This window comes from Mandrillus leucophaeus, unplaced genomic scaffold (assembly GCF_000951045.1).
Source record: "Mandrillus leucophaeus isolate KB7577 unplaced genomic scaffold, Mleu.le_1.0 Scaffold516, whole genome shotgun sequence".
NCBI lineage: Eukaryota > Metazoa > Chordata > Mammalia > Primates > Cercopithecidae > Mandrillus > Mandrillus leucophaeus.
The window spans coordinates 661542-678229 of record NW_012105542.1 but is presented as its reverse complement, the minus strand read 5'-3'; the positions used below and the strand labels follow the sequence as shown (position 1 = coordinate 678229).

General features: G+C 41.6%; 1 protein-coding gene across 1 annotated transcript in view; it reads left to right on the top strand.

The window, feature by feature from the left end:
- The window catches only part of PTPRT (protein tyrosine phosphatase, receptor type, T), a 724687-nt gene that overhangs the window by 596273 nt on the left and 111726 nt on the right, over positions 1 to 16688 (top strand). The window contains exon 11 of the mRNA XM_011996484.1: positions 2251 to 2399. Within this exon, the coding sequence (XP_011851874.1) occupies positions 2251 to 2399 (149 nt within the window). The remainder of the gene's footprint in view (positions 1 to 2250; positions 2400 to 16688) is intronic.

The following is a 16688-nucleotide window of genomic DNA, read 5'->3' as shown; positions in this document are numbered from 1 at the left end:
CCTTCTTCAAACTGTCCTCATTTGCGTATGCCATCTGTCATTCTCCTGTGAAGTCTACACCTAGATCATGAGATTCATGTTTCAAGGAGGATGCTATCAAACTGGAATTTGTCCCACGTGAATGCCTCTAAAGCACTTCTAAGTTGAGATCTAGGATTTTTTTTTCTTTTCTGTTTTTGTTTTTGTTTTTGTTTTTTTGTGTTTTTGTTTTTGTTTTGACGGGGTCTCTGTCACCCAGACTGGAGTGCAGAGGCGTGATCTCGGCTCACTGCAGCCTCTACCTCCTGGGCTCAAGTGATCTTACCACCTCAGCCTGCTGAGTAGCACAGGTACGCACCACCACACCTGGCTAAATTTTTGTTATTTTTGTAGAGATGGGGTTTCACCATGTTGCCCAGGCTGGTCTCAATTCCTGGGATCAAGTGATCTTACCACCTTAGCCTGCTGAGTAGCACAGGTACGCACCACCACACCTGGCTAATTTTTGTAATTTTTGTAGAGATGGGGTTTCACTGTGTTTCCCAGGCTGGTCTCAATTCCTAGGCTCCAGTGATCTGCCCAGCTCAGCCTCCCACAGTGCTGGGATTACAGGCATGAGCCATCGTGCCCAGCCTAAGTTGAGGTTTATCATTTCCTTTTATACTTCCTTTGGCAGCGAGATTGTTACCTCTTGAAACTATCTGTTTCGTGATCAGTGGGGCTCAACCTTGGAAAATTATTCCCTGTATTGCACTGCATTTGACCTCTCTGGGACATCTCTTCTTTGTGTGTTGAGACAGGAATGACCAAAATTGAATTTGAAGCCTACTCTTGTGAAGGACGGAGCAAGGGACCTGGAGAAATTTACTCTCAAGATATCTGATGTTTAACCTATAGCCTTTCATGTGATAGGACTATGACAGCTATATTTAGATGCATATTTGTTGGAAAAACTCAGAGGGACCATGCTGGCTTTTTAGAAATATTTGAATAACTCTTATATGCAAGAGGAGTTAGTCATATTTTTGTATCTCTTATGATATATCTAAGACCAATCCAGTTAAAATGTAAAGGACATAGATTTTAAATCCATAGAAAAGAACTTTTTAACCTTTTAGTTCCTCAGTGAGGTCAGAGTCTATGTTGCTTGCAAGAATTCAGGGAGAGATGGGATCCCACAGTGGGGCTGCTGGAGAGGGAATTCGAACATTGCAATATAGTTGGATCCACTGGCAATAGTATAAAAAACAAGAATAGCAACTGCTAGGCATCAAGTGTCCACTATGTGCAAGGCACTGTGCTCTGTGTATTTTACGCATTGTCTCATTTAATCCTCACAGCCCAATAAGATTGGTCCTGTCATCTGCCACAGTATATAGAGGAATAGTTCAGGATTTAGAGTAAGAAATTTGCCCTGGGTCTTGCAGCTAGTTGGCAGGCAGCAGAGGTAACCTATGAACCTGAGTCTGTCTGACACCAAAGCTGATGGTTTTAACCTCCAATGGTTGGTGTCAGAATCACCTGGGGAACTTGATGGCCATGTAGAATTCTAGGTCCTGTCCTACTTCAGTGATCCGGAGCCTCTGTGTGTGTGTGTGTGTGTGTGACTCTTCAGGTGGTTCAAATTTACACCAAAGTTTGCGAAGCACTGCTCTACACTATTATTATCAAAATAGTGATATTATGATAATATCCGTCTGGTTCTGAGGGTCTTTTATTCCCATAGGAATAAGACTGCATCAATTCAGCTGTAACTTTCCTTCTTTTGAGCTGTGAAACTAACCTGCGCACTCATCCACCTCCAACCACCAGCCCCTGCTTCACTTTACTATTATTTGGTGGGTTTTTGATGAGCTCAGTTCCTGAGAAAGACAAGTCTCCATTTTTAATTTCATTCAGAGCCACAGAAACAGAAAGGCCAGTCTAGCCACTTCCTCCCTCTGAAAGGAGACTTGGGGAAAGGAATACAAGTCTTGTTGATTTCCTCTGAAAGGAGAGTGGGGGAAGCATTGTACGAGTCTCATTGATTTCCCATTTTAGGCTCAAACATAGAACACACGCATTGTCGGGGGTGAGGCAGCAGCGTGAGTCTCCTATTTCTGAGTAAACGGAAACCATTCATGGTTTGTTCTGCCTTGATTCTTTTTCTGGAGAATGAACCAGATTTGGGGGCTGAGGATGAGGATTGGGGAAGAACAATCTATCTTCCCAATGCTTTAATGCAACTGCCACCATCTGACTGTGGTTTTTCCCCTTGCACATGTCCCAAAGGAAGCTGGCCAAGAAGCAGAAGGAGACCCAGAGTGGAGCCCAGAGGGAGATGGGGCCTGTGGCCTCTGCTGACAAACCCACCACCAAGCTCAGCGCCAGCCGCAATGATGAAGGCTTCTCTTCTAGTTCTCAGGACGTCAACGGATTCAGTAAGTAGAGCCAACAAAGGGGAAGGGGACATCCGTGGTCCAGCTCGGCCCTAGTACTTCTGCTGTGAACCCGACACATTGATCAGGCGCTGCCAGGCATAGGGTATGGATGCTTCCCTGAGATGGACTGGGATGAAGGTTCTCCCTGACAAAGACTTGGGGCAGTTCATCCTAAGGTGAAAAGGAATATTTAAAAAATCAGATGGAAATGGGAGCAAGTCATCCTAACTGCTTGTGGACATAAATAGAGACAGGTTAAAAATAATAGCAGTAAAAAAGAAAGAGGAGGAGGATGGTTATGTCCTTAAGGAGAAAATATGCCACACTGAATGGAGTAGCTTAAGATTTTCAAATCTGTGTTTCACATCCACCACATAAGGTAGGTGAGTCATAGATTATGACTGTCTCCACTCTGAGTGCTTAGGAAACTGAGGCTCAGAGAAGCAACTTATCCAAAATACAATGGCTGATGAGTTACATATTTAGACTGGAAGCCACATCCCTCAGACGTTTGCCAGTTCCAAGCCACAGCCAACGTTCCAAGTGGCATTGGTCAAGGGCACCTGAGTCCTTGTGCCGAGTTAATAAAGGATCCCAAGATTTGAGTGGTTAAGGTATCAGAGTTAACCCTTATCCTAAGGAGAACTCCAAGACTGCCAATATCTAAGGCTTCCTTGTGGACAGACTGGCTTCTGTTCTTACAGCCATGATATCAGTCAGTTAATAGACTAGATTTCCCAGCCTCTTCCCAAATTGGGTAATGCAAGAAGTCTAAAAGAATCTGTACATACACGGATGTCCTCCACATACCATGTAAGCTACAAATGGAAGAAATTCCATTTTGTGAAAATCACTCAAGATATGATCAGTTGGGGATGATGGGGATCTATGAGAGGATAAAGAAAGAAAGAAAAAAATTCTCCCCTTCTATAATGTAGACACTGTCTCTCATCCTCACCATAGTCCTGTAAGATCTTTAGTATTATTGCTCCCATTTTATAGGTAAGGTATGCAATGCTTAGTGTGTTTGGCCAGCCATCCCAGAGCCACACAGCTTGTTTTAAATGGATCCAGATCTGAGAGTAACTCAGGCCCATGATTTCTAAGCTCCAGTGCAGCACAGAACCCACCTGGGGAAGCTTTCAACACATCCATATCTGGGCCCCACACCTGATCTCCTGAATCAAAATCTCCTGGGGGATGAGAGGTGGGACCCAACTGAGGGATATGGATTTTGTAAGTCGTTCAGAGAGTTCTCATAGGCGCCCAGATTTAGAATACAGCAGTTGGACAGAGGCAATAGCTATGCTCAGATACTGATGTGCTGCCTTCGGAAAGAGAGATTAGTTTAAACCTACAAAAATGTTGAGAAGATTGCCGAATGAATAGTCATATACCCTTTACCTAGATTCACCAATTGCTACCATTTTGCAACATTTGCACTTTTGCACTTGGCCGTACTCACCCTCTCTCTCTTTCTCCCCTTATCCATGTTTTTTTCCCCCCCATTTTGGAACCATTTAGAAGTAAGTTGCAGACATCATGACACTCTACCTCCAGAGAATTCAGTATGTGTTTCCTAAGAACTAGGACACCTCTTCAACATAACCACAATAAAGTATAATCTTACTTCAGTGATCTAATATACCAGTTCACAGTCAAATTGCCTCAATGTCCTTCAAATGTTCTCTATTGCTTGTTTGTTTGTTATTTTAATCCAGGATCCAATCAGAGTGCTCACATTGTATTTGGTTTTCAGGTGTCACTCTTTGATCTAGAACAGCCCTCTCAACTTCATTTTTTCTTTCAGGATACTGACTTTTTTTTTTTTTTTTTTTTTAAAGACAGAATCTCACTCTGTCGCCCAGGCTGGAGTGCAGTGGCGCAATCTCCGCTCACTGCAAGCTCCGCCTCCTGGGTTCACACCATTCTCCTGTCTTAGCCTCCCAAGTAGCTGGGACTACAGGCACCTGCTACCACACCCTGCTAATTTTTGGTATTTTTTTAGTCGAGACGGGGTTTCACTGTGTTTACCAAGATGGTCTCAATCTCCTGACCTCGTGATCCGCCCACCTCGGCCTCCCAAAGTGTTGGGATTACAGGCATGAGCCACCGTGCCCGGCCTTGACATTTTTTTAAAGTCTAGGGCTGTGGTCCTTCAGAGTGTTCCACAATCCAGATTTGTCTACTTTTTTTCATCATGATTACATTCAGGTTAAACATTTTGGCAAAAATATGACATAGCTGATATGACGTACTTCACTTTGCATCATATTAATAGACACATCATACTACTTTGCACATTACCCGTGATGGTAAGTTTGAGTTCTTCTTAAGGTTAGAGAATGGCTTTTAAAGACAAAGTCTAATGGTACATACTGCTTATGAGCAAATATTTAACTTCTATTTTTCTTAGGGATCAGAGCAAATTTGCGGTTTGCCTAACCATGAAGCCAGTCCTTTTTTTCCCATTTTCAATCCTGATAAATCACTGAGACTTATACATTTCCTAGAAGCAGGGAAATTGGTTGTTGACGCAGACCAGGGTTGACAAGAAAATGGGCTTGATTTTTCCTTAAAAGAAAGGAACAGCCTAGCTATAATTTTGCATCTGTAAACCAACCTGTGTTGCAAACTTACAGGTAGCAAGGAAGAATAAGTTCTAATGTTCTAAGTACTGTAGGGTGACTATAATTAACAGCAGTTTATTGGATATTTTCAAATAGCTAAAACAGTGGATTTTGAATGTTTCTAACACAAAGGAATGAGAAATTCTGAGGTGATTAATATATTAATTATCCTGATTATTATACATTATATACATGTATCACACTATACCCCATAAATATATATAATTAATTACTGTCAATTAATAATAATAGAAAAAATGAGAAAGGCTTATCAGGAGCTCACTGAGTCTCTGGGTATGCTAAGGTGTCACTGCATCCCCTGTTTTTGGCCCTGGGGCAGAAAAGTTCATTTGCAAGTTTATCTGATTGAAAATACTGGCCAAGTAATACCAATTCATCCTTTTCTGTCCAGTCCAGCCTCTTGTGCTCACTTTTTTTTCCGTTTGTAAAAGTATCCTGGGAGGACTCTGAAAAGCAAAATGATTATGGCCAAAAATTCATGACAATCATTGTGACCCTGAAATTTTAGATATTGGTTCTCAATCTTTCTGATCTCAAACGCAAGCCTGGGTAACACTGAATTCTTGTGTTTGAAAGGAGAACATTGTCACTGTTCGCTATGGGCCAAAACTTAGACCCTTAAGATGAAAACACCCAAGACTGAAATAGTTTAACTTGCCATAAAGGAAGAGGAGAAATATCCAACGAAACCTAATTAGATGTTTTAAAGGCCAGGGACAAACTTTCCAAATGATTGAGGTATGTATGTATGTGCATGCAGACGTGTTTTATATTTACACAGACATGTAAATACATTCAGAGATTTATAAACCTACACAGTCATCTATACACAAATATGCATCTATAACTGCATATATGCATTCATTATAACAGTATTGCTTTCTAAAAGATTTCAATAATGATTGACTTATTATACCCAATTATTAGAAAATTTTGCATTTGTCTGAATCACTGAATACATGAGGACTCTCTATGCATCTGACGTCCTCAGGCTACAGCTGCAGAAACACTCTCAGAATCTTTTGACTGCCCTAGAATGCATCAGGTACCTTTTAAAATGCCCTGTGGAACCACTGGGATGAGATTTGAGGGGGGAAAATGTAAGTAATGCTTACACCGGAGATGAGAAATTGCTTCTGAAATCACCCTGATGTATGTAGAATTGAATCTATTTTTGTGACGTTAGGGAAGTGACTGCCTGGCTTCTGAATCGGTGTCTTTAGGAGGCCCTGAGATTACGTGCAAATGTTGAGGGAGCATTGAGAGAGGTGGGGCACAGAATAGTTGTTACATTGCAAAAGATTACAGAAGAATGTGTCTTGAGCAATTATTTCATTATTGACCAGGTGGGCCCTTGCCTAATTCAAATTCTACCTCTCCCTGCACAGGTTTATTTTCTGGGGTTTTCTATTTCAAGTCACTGCTACGTTCTGTGACATCTGTTCAATCAACCTCCTACTATTGTATAGGAACAATGACCTCCAGGGCTCTAGGGTGATGGGGCTTTGTTAGATATGGCTGTTGCTTTGGAGTGCCTTGGCATTCTTGAAAAAAGGAGTACGTGTCACATTTCAAGGACAGCCAATGTGCATTGTTTTCCATTTAAAGAAATGCCAGCTTTTATTAAGTAATCTGATTTTGATCTTACTGCCCTGTGTACTTGCTATTTTTCTCTGTGATCTTTTGCTCACTGGGATCATTTTCTGGGTCTTTCTTCTGGTGCTTAAATCTTCTTCTTTATCTCTTTTTTTCACATGTCATCTTCTTGTTCATTTTCAGTCCAAACAAAAATGCTTCAAAACAAATCCTTGTTGAAGTCCTGTGATATGGGGACTTGGTTGTCTACTCTTCCCATAATGGCATTTGACAGATTCACTTGCCTACTGGGTACCAGGAGTTAACTCTGTCCTTATTTCTATGCTTCCCCTCTATTGAATTATTCCATGTCTGGAAGGTAAAGGCAATCCTTCTCTAAGGGTCATGAGACAGACACTGGGCCATCTAGCTCTCTGCTAAGTGTGACCTTGGAGGTGAGATTTAATGGCCTTTTTCTCAGTACATGCCTAACCCTGTGCTGTAAGTCATGGGGCACAGTCTGGGGAGAGAGGTAGTGTCAAAGATGACTAAAATGCGGTATTGTATCACAAACAATACATGTATCTACTTGTAAGCCTTTCATAGTTTACAGAGTCCTTCTGCAAAACACTCCAGCAATAGTTCCTTATTCCTGTAGGAATAAGATGGCTAGTAGGTTTTTAATTACTCCCATTCTACAGATGAGGAAACTGAGGTTCAGAGAGCTTTCATGGCCCAAATCATACATATATTGCAGAGTTGTAATGAGAATACATTTCTCCTGATTTTAGTTAGAGTCTATCCATCTCCTTCTGCAAAGAATTTGGGGATATATCCAATAAAAGAACCTACAATTTAAAAAATAGAAAAATAAATAATCAGTGTCAGGAAAATGTGAAGGTCAGGACCAGGATATATTGAAATATAACTATATTACATTAAAATTTAATCTAAAATACGCAGTCTGATAACTTTTAAATTCCACTTTGGCACTGAGATTTCTCGTAGAAAATGCCCAAAGAAGAAGAAAACTTTTACTGGGCACCTACTATGTGCTAAAACTTGTGCTTTATATAAATTCCACTCTGAAGCTCCCTAGGAACCCTGTCATTAGATATTATTCCTATTTTGTGAATGAGAAAATTGAGCTTCAGAGAAAACTGAATAAGCCCAAAGTCACACAACGAAGAAACAGTAGGGATAGAATTAGAAGCAAATAGGGCTATCTGACTCCTAAACCAGTGTTCCTTCTCCTGTACTGTGGATGGTAGCCCAGCATTCACCAATCTAACTGAGGAAAGTCACTGACAGCTGGGAGAAAGGGAGAACTTCACTTCCTTACTGATAGGTCAGCCAGCTTTTCTATCATGTGGGCAGAAGCTGCTGCCCCAGCTGTGTTCTGAACAGAGGCCTGGGGCCAGGTACTGGCATGGAGCCTAGCAGATTCCCACAAGGTGCCAGGTACTATGATAAGCATGTTCAAATATGGAATCTTAGTCATTCTCTCAGTAACCCTGTACAGTCCATATGATTATTATCAAATTCATCTTGCAGTTGAGGAAACTGATGCTCTCAGATATTAAAAGACCTTCTTAAAGTCATATGACAAATAGATAATGGGACCGCACAGCAGATACTCTACTTTCAAAACCAGGCAACTTTACCTTTCCTCTGACCTTTAGCTGTCTCTGTACCATGAAGGTGAGTGAAGGAGAGACAGGAAATCAAGGTGAAATAGCCTTTCTGGGTGGGAGAACAGTGCTCCTTGCTGGTTCCTCTATTCCCCAAAAATCCTGCCTCAGGAAGGCAGCTGCCAAGTGGACGTACTCACGGACAGGTTCCACCAGAATCATCCTACTAGGACCCTCTTAGGAAAGTGAGACTGCAGACCAGTGGTTCCATCCTTAGGCATTCCAAAGCTAGACCAATCCCTGGGAAGTTATAGAGAGAGATGAGCAAAGAATGGCCCCTACCTAACAGAGAGCTTGCAGCCTGGCAGTGGAGACAAATGGTTCAAGAAAGTACATCTTTGTTACAGGACTCTGTGCAATGGAAGCCTACACAAACAGCCACAGGACCCTTTCCCTGACTTTGTAACTTCCAACGTGACCAAAATATACCTGGCAGCCAGCACACAGTAACCTTAAGAGAGATTTGCTGGCAATGAGGAGGGTGGACCCTGAAACCTGATGTTCTCCCTGCTCTTTCCCACACACAACTCATAAAAGGGTTTCTTTTTGGGAAAGTCAGAGAATGTTCAGGCTTGATACTCCCTTGGGATGGTTCATTAGAGATGAGGCAGGCATAAGGAAGTGCCAGGCAAAATTTTAGCCAGATTATTTTAGGAACATGTTATGTAACTAAAGCAATTCAAATAAGGAAGACAGATCATGGCTTTTGAAAACAATAGAGGCTGACTGAGGTGGTGGTAAATTCTTTGTAAAGATTCCTTAACCCTTTCAGGAAGATGGCCAGCTGGCTGGGAAATGGGTCTCTGGGAAAATTGGCCTGACCCTGATCTTCTCTGGGGAAACTCTTGACTTGATGATGTGTGATATCAAGGATTACTGCATTTGCTTGGGACTTTCTCTGGGTCAGTCATTTTGCTAGGTGCTGTTCACATATTATCTCTGATCCTCAAAACAATGCAACCAGTTGGGAATTATTATCTTGACTTCATAAATAGCATCATTGATGCCCCCAAGCTAAGGGCTGTATTAAGCATTGCTTCCTAGACAGCCCCCCAAAACCCCCCACCATGGTTGTTGGTCAGTACGCACTGACAGTTGCCCAACTCTCTGGCCCATCAGATACTCATTGAGTACTTGTTTGAATATATGAATGAATGAATGAATGAATGAATGAATGAATGATGGAGCTGGAATTCACACTAAGATCTTGTAGTTCCAAGCCCAGAACTGGTTCCAACTTTTCTCATAATGTATTCTCTCTTTGATTAAGCCAAAATCTGTCCTCTGTAACTTCATTCATTCCTGCTTTTGTACACAACCATGTATTAGTTAGCAACCATGTGCTGGCCTTTGTCTGCCCTCTGGTGTCACACAGGGTAATGGAATCAGTGCTTCTCCTCCTGTAGCACCCACACCCTCCCCAAATATTTGATTGCAGCTACCTGTGTGCCCAGGTCCTTCCCTCAGGCTAAGCAGTCACTGCATCAGCCATCAGCCCTCCTTGGAATAAATTTCTGTTTTTCAGTCTACTCAAAATCTCTTTTGACCCTTCTGTCTCCATTTGGTCCATGCCCACGGAATGTGTGGTTTCCAAGACAACCATGACCCTCTACATTGGGCTGAGTCACTGGGAGTTCAGAGAGCTGCCATCACCCTCACTCTGATCCTAAACCTGGTTTTAGAATATACCACTCATGTTTTAATTAACCTCTAAATATTCATCACATGACTGCCTAATGTAGAAATCATGGCTTCCAGCTAGGGCTGCCTCAGTCAGCCCAGATGAAGATGACTTTGGGGGTCCAAAGATTTTACATTTTGTCTGTTCTGTTTCTTGTTAGGTTTGGCCCTGTTTGCCAAGCCTACTGGGCTATTTTTTTTTATTTCTGGTTGTGTCAGCCAATCACTTAATCCTCCTAGTCTGGGGCCTCGAAATGTAGTAATTATTACATTGTTAATATTTATGATCCTAGTTATTATCTATGGAGCATTAATTATATGCCCATTTCCATGCTGAGTGTTCTGTATGCATTCCTATCTCGTTGGTATAGTGGGAAAATTAAATAAGTGTTATGATTATACCTGATAATTTAAAGGTGAGGAAACAGGCTTTAAAATAGTAAGGAGCCTAAGGCTTTGTAGCTTTAAATGGCAGAGCTGGAACTCAAACCTAGGTCAGCCTGACACCCTGAGGCTCTTAGCCCAAGACCACTCCTCCATGCTGCCTTCTGTAGATGTTATCATTCCCATTTTATAGACAAGGAAACTTAAGGCCACAGACACTGAGTCATCTGCTCAGAGCAGTAGTTCTCGAAGCATGATCTCCAGAACAGCAGCATCAGCATCCCCTGGGAACTTGTTACAAGCAAATTTTCAGGCCCTACCTCAGACCTGCTAAACCCAAAACTCGAGGGTTAGGGCCAAGCAATCAGTTTTTAACAAGCCTTCCAGGTGATTCAGAGGCATGTTCAAGTTTGAGAATTAGTAGCTCAAAGTAATGCCCAGAACTGTCAGACTCAAGCCCTTGTTCTTTATTTGCAAAGCTGTCTTTCATGATAGTAGAATTATGGGCTCTCTAGGAGAGGAAGACTCTAGCTCACCTCCCTGGGAAGATGCACCAAGAGGTTATTGCCACAGGAGTACTGGACCTGAAGGCTGCTAAAGCCTATTAATAGTTATGAGGATCTCCAAATCTGGGAATCTCTCTCAAGCATATCTTTGATTTTGTCTCCTTTTGTCTAAACAGTGAACAATCTAAGAGTCAGTATGGAAGGAGTGGAAATTTACAAGGAAAAGCAATGATGAGTCACACACTGTAATCGAGAGCTCAACAGAGCATTGTGAAAAAGAACTCAAAAATGCAAAAATCCTGTTTGCAGGAACAATTATATTTTCAGGTTGCTCCAAGATTAAATTGAATCTTGGAGAAGAATTGAATGTTACAAGTTTGCCCCCTCCAGTTTTATTGAATATCTTACAGGAATTATTGAATATTTTACAATCATCTACTTGGCTGACAGATTAAAGGACACACTTATTAAGTTCCTCGCAACCCAGAGTTGAATGGAATTGTTTATTCCTTAGAAGTTACAAAATGGAAATTTAGGTAGCCTTGAGAAAGTTGACCAATTTTCTATCACGAACACTAAGGAGTTAAGTTTCAGAGAAGAATATTAGACTCAAAAAATGATACAGTAGTTATACATAATCAAACTAAAACTAAAAATTACCTTAGATGTTATTGATCCAAACTTCTCATCTTAAAAATGAAGATTTGAGTCACAGAGAGTTTTCCCAAGATCACTCAATGAGTCACGAGTAGAACCAGAGCTAGAATTGGGCCCGTGGCCTTTAATTAGGGACACGACCATTCTAGTTTTGTCCCATGGTACCTCTCAAAGGAATGAAGTACAGTCAACAATGGTTTGTCTTCTATGTAATATTTTCTGTAGACTCCTAATCTGATTTCTGCATAAATAGAACCTTCTCAAATTGAATTATACTTTTCATCTCCTGGTTATAGGAGTAGCTGAGGTGTTCCTTTAAATATTCAATGAATGCCGACTATATGCCAAGCATTTTGGGGATTGTAAAGATAAATAAGACATGGTCTCTGCCTTCAATGATATTACTGTCCTCCAAGAGGACAGTTGTAAGTGGATTAGTTTCAATAAATGTGATAAGTGATAGAGAAAAGGCATGTATAGTGTCCCAGAAACACTGATCAGACACCCAGCAAGTGATTAATTCTGGCTACATGATTTGGAAAATACGATGTAAGGAGATGGATTTTGATTTGAAAATAGTGCAAGAGAAGAGATTGACCCAGGTGGAAGGGACAAAAGCTTGGAGGTATGAGGTGTGAGGTCTGGTGGATTCAGAGAAGTGGCTTTTAAATCCAAGATACTCTGTGTGAAGAGTGTATGGCCGGAGATGAAGCTGGAATGGTAGCTGGAGCCTCCTTGGAAAGGACTTCACATTTGTGTACCATTTAAATTCACTTTCCAGGAAGGGTAACCTGCTTGGGAATTGGAGTGATCCCAGTGTCAAGTGTCCTTGTGTGATTTTGGAACCTGGCTTTGTATGCTCTTTGAGTTGTATAGATACAGCTTTCCGTTGTAGATAAGCAGAGTGCATTTTATCAGTTAGAGACCTTCACTGTCGGCTGGCCCAACCATTCCTCAATACCCTTTCAAAGAGACCTCAGTAAAGTTACAAGGCTGAAGTTGCTTTTTGACAATTTATCCTAAGCCGCTACATCTTGAGAAGAAAATAGAATTGTTCTCTATACCTCACAGGTGGTCCTGAATTATATCAGGGCACTTAAAAAGTGCTTATTAAAGTAATCAGGGATAAAGAAGTGATGTTGAAGATGCAAATATATAGTTGCTAGGTAGCAGAATAAACTGAACTTGGAGACCAATTCCCCCCCTCTGCTCAAAGCTACAGCCTTGATGAGTTGAAAACACAGATAATAATTTTACTAGCTAACATTTTGTGACTAATTACTGGACAAAGCACTTTCTATGCCTCATCTCATTTAATATGCTCAACAATGCTATGAGGCATGTTATGGAAACTGAGGCTCAGAGAACTTAAGTAACTTGCTCAAGGTCATATAGCTACCATGAAACCGAGCCTGGGCTTGAACCTAGGTTCACATGACGGACCTATCAGCAGCCCCTCCTTCTGGAAACGTTTTCTTTGCTTGACTTTTACTCTCCTTGTTTTTTGCCTTCCTCCCTAACCATGTTTTCTCATTCTTCTTTACTGGTTCATCCTCTTGTTCCCAACTTCTAGTCATTGAAGTGTCCCTGGCCTTAGCCCTGAAGCTCTTCCTTTTTGCTTATACTCACTCTAGGTAGGTGATGATGATGCTAAATGAGATAGCTTACGAAGGGGCCAGATTTGAAGCAGAAGAGGGGGCATTTACATCTAGGGCAATTAGGTTTGAGGTGCTACTGAGTCATGGAAGAGATGCCAGGTTGGCAGTGGGCTCTGGGGGTCTGGATCTCAGCAAAGGGGCCTGGCCTGGCAATATAAATGTTCACTACATTTTGTATACAATGTGATTGGAGACTTTGCCATGAATAGGGAAACTGCAGCCCACAGTGGTGAAACTCATTGCCTTGGATCACACGGCAAGTTAATGGAAGAAGCAGAACTTTGAGCCAAGACTTACATATAGGACCTATAGAAAAGCCGTCAGTTAAAGCTCAGGGTATAACATCAAAACAGCGGACTATAAATGGGGCTGTATAAATGTGGTCCAAGTGCAGAGCATTCTGGAAATGCACCTGGATCCTGACATGGAACTCAGAATGTGTGAAGGAGTTGATGGATTAGAGGACTCCATCAATATCTACTCAGCCTGGATTGTGATAGGATCTATATTCAAAGTAGAAATTTATTGCAAGAAGCTGAGGTCTGGTTTATGTATTAATGGTTGGGAGTGGATCTAGGAAAGTCAATGGAAGAGCCGTAAGATTGACTATCCCAAAGATAGAAAAGCTGCATGTGAGGTAGTAGAAGGAAATGGCAAAGGGCCAAGGATGGGCAAAGCCCCTATGCTCAGTGCATCACCATTTCCATAATTCTCTGGGTTGCTTCCTACACAATTTTGAAAACGGGTTCCATGATGTTTAGTTACTCAGCACTGGTTGACTTTTAGTGAGATGTTCTTAACTAGGTGGAAAGAACTGCCCACCCCACCAGACATCAAACACATCTCAAATTTACACTCGCCTGTAGAATAGACAGATGTTAAGTGAGCACAAGTTTCCACTAATCAAAATAATAACTATTAGTGGCATAAGAAATGACATTTCTACTCTCAAAAAGCCCATGAAATAGGGAATACAGATAATAGTTATATGACTTGGTATGTCCAGTAGAGCTGTGTGCAGAAGCTGCCAAGAGAATGGTGTCCAGTGAGGATGGGGGAGCTGTCGTGGACCATTAACCTGTGATTCATCTCTGTTCAGATGATTTACTTTTCAACTTACCAATCATATGAGTTGATATCCTAACTATATAGAGGCTGAAAATGAAATAAAATTTCAATTCCCCTTAATAGCAAGGATACATTCAGCAGAGATGTAACATAGATTAATCTTGACACATTCCTCTCTCTCACCTCCCACATCGAGTTCAACACCAAGTTTTGATGAGTCCACATCTTCGATATATCTAGAATCCATCTATTTTCCTCCATTTCCACTACCTCCATCCTTGTCCAAGTCATCATCATCTCTTACCTGAATAAGATCCACAACTCCCAAATAATCCTCTTATCCATCCTTGTCATTCTCTAGTCTGTTTTTTTCATAGCAGCCAGGGAGGCCTTTTCAAGGCAAATCTAAACATGTTGCCCCACTCATCCCTGGGTTAAAACAATTCCATTGCTTCTGATTGTTTATAAGCTAAAGATCAAAGTCCCCATCCTGATTCCACATACAGGACTTGTCCTTCTGACCTTCCCCAGGCTCCCTCATCTCATTTCCCCTTTCCCTGTGAGCTCCAGTGACACCATAATCTTCTCACAGTACTTAAACTTTGTCACACTTCTTCCACCACAGGACCTTTGACCATGCTACTGCTAGACAGAGCAATGGTGTGGTCAAAGGTCCTGTGGTAGAAGGAATGTGGTAGAAGGAGTGTGGGATGGGAGGCCTATAGGTCAAATCCAGTGCACTGTGTCTTTATTAGAATAAAGCTTTATTAGAACACAGCCATGTTTATTTTTTCATGCATTTCCTATGGCTGCTTTTGTACTACAATGGTAGAGTTGAGTAGTTGCCACAGAGACCACCTAGCCCACAAAGCCTAAAATATTTACTCTCTGGTCTTTGTCAGAAATGTTTTCCAACTCCTCATCTAGATCCCTGGCTACACTCATAGCCATACCCATAGCTCTTCTCCTAATTGATTCCTTTAGACCTCCATTCTTACATTTCTTCCTTTCCTGAACCCCTTCTCCTTTACCAGATTGGATTTCTTTTGTTAGGTGCTATCACAGAATTGTGTTCCACCTTTTCTCTCAGCAATGACTGTAGTTTGCAAATGTGTTTGCGACTTGACCCCCCTACTACATGGGAAACTGAAGAAAGGAGGACCATGTTTTTGTTTACTACTCTATCCTCAGCAGGGTGTCTGACCCCTCTGTTAGATGGCAAGCTTGAGAGGGAAGGACCATTTATTTTCTGCTTATTACTGTATCCTCAACATTTGGCACAGTGTGTGGCACAGAATGAATACCTGAAACTTCTTGACAGATGGGTAGATGAATAGTTGGATAAATAGACAAGATGGGTATATAAATCCTATATGCTCAGAGAAAACTAAAAGGAATATTTAGAAAGCTTGATACAACTGACATCACAAACTATTGTCCTGTTTTCAGCATTCGGAATTGAATAAAGGTGGATAAAGAAATCAAAGGATGATGCCTTGCCAGTCAGATTCTATCTGGATCTTAGCCTCTCTCCCACTCCTGCCACCACCCACAGTAGCCAACACTGAAGGGAATTTTATAAAGCCCTTTTTATGGTTCCTACAAAACTAGAAGCTGCTACTCAAAATATCCTCAAGAAGTCAACCATTTGGGTCTGTGAATCTGATACAATTAGTCCTTCAATCATAGGAATAGGAAGAGAATTCAGCTGGTGATTGTCAGACCACATACAAATATAGGCAGAGATTCAGATGGCCTACTATATGGCCCTCCCTATGGAAAAATCAAGAAAAACAGTAAAGAAAAGAAGCATATGTAACAATAGATTGTGGTTCTCGATAGGATGGATGACCTTACAGGTAGCCATGGGGACAACAGTATTCTGAGGAGGTTCTGGGAGATGATGGGCACCTGTTACATGGGTTTAATCTATGTAGTCATGGAGACCTGGCTTTTCTACACCACTTGTCCTGGCAGCAAAGATGTTTCTCCAGTTACTGAAATTCTGAAGTAAAAACTGTGAGGTAAAAAGGAAGATATCTGGCCCCATGCTGATTTTCTAGGCGAGAAGAAGCCATGGTGAGTTGATAGGATATCAACTTCTTCTCTAGGTGAGAAGAAGCCAAGATGAGTTTAATACCAGCAGGAATGAGCTGGGTGCAGTGACTTATGCCTGTAATCCCAACACTTTGGGAGGCTGAGGTGGGTGGATCACTTGAGGTCAGAAGTTCGAGACCACCCTAGCTAACATGACAAAACCCCATCTCTACTAAAAATACAAAAAAAAAGAAAAAAAGAAAAAAAGCTGGGTGTGGTGGTGCATGCCTGTAATCCCACCTACTCAGGAGGTTGAGCAGGAGAATCACTTCAACCCAGGAGGTGTAGGTTGCAGTGAGCCAAGATCGTGCCATTGCACTCC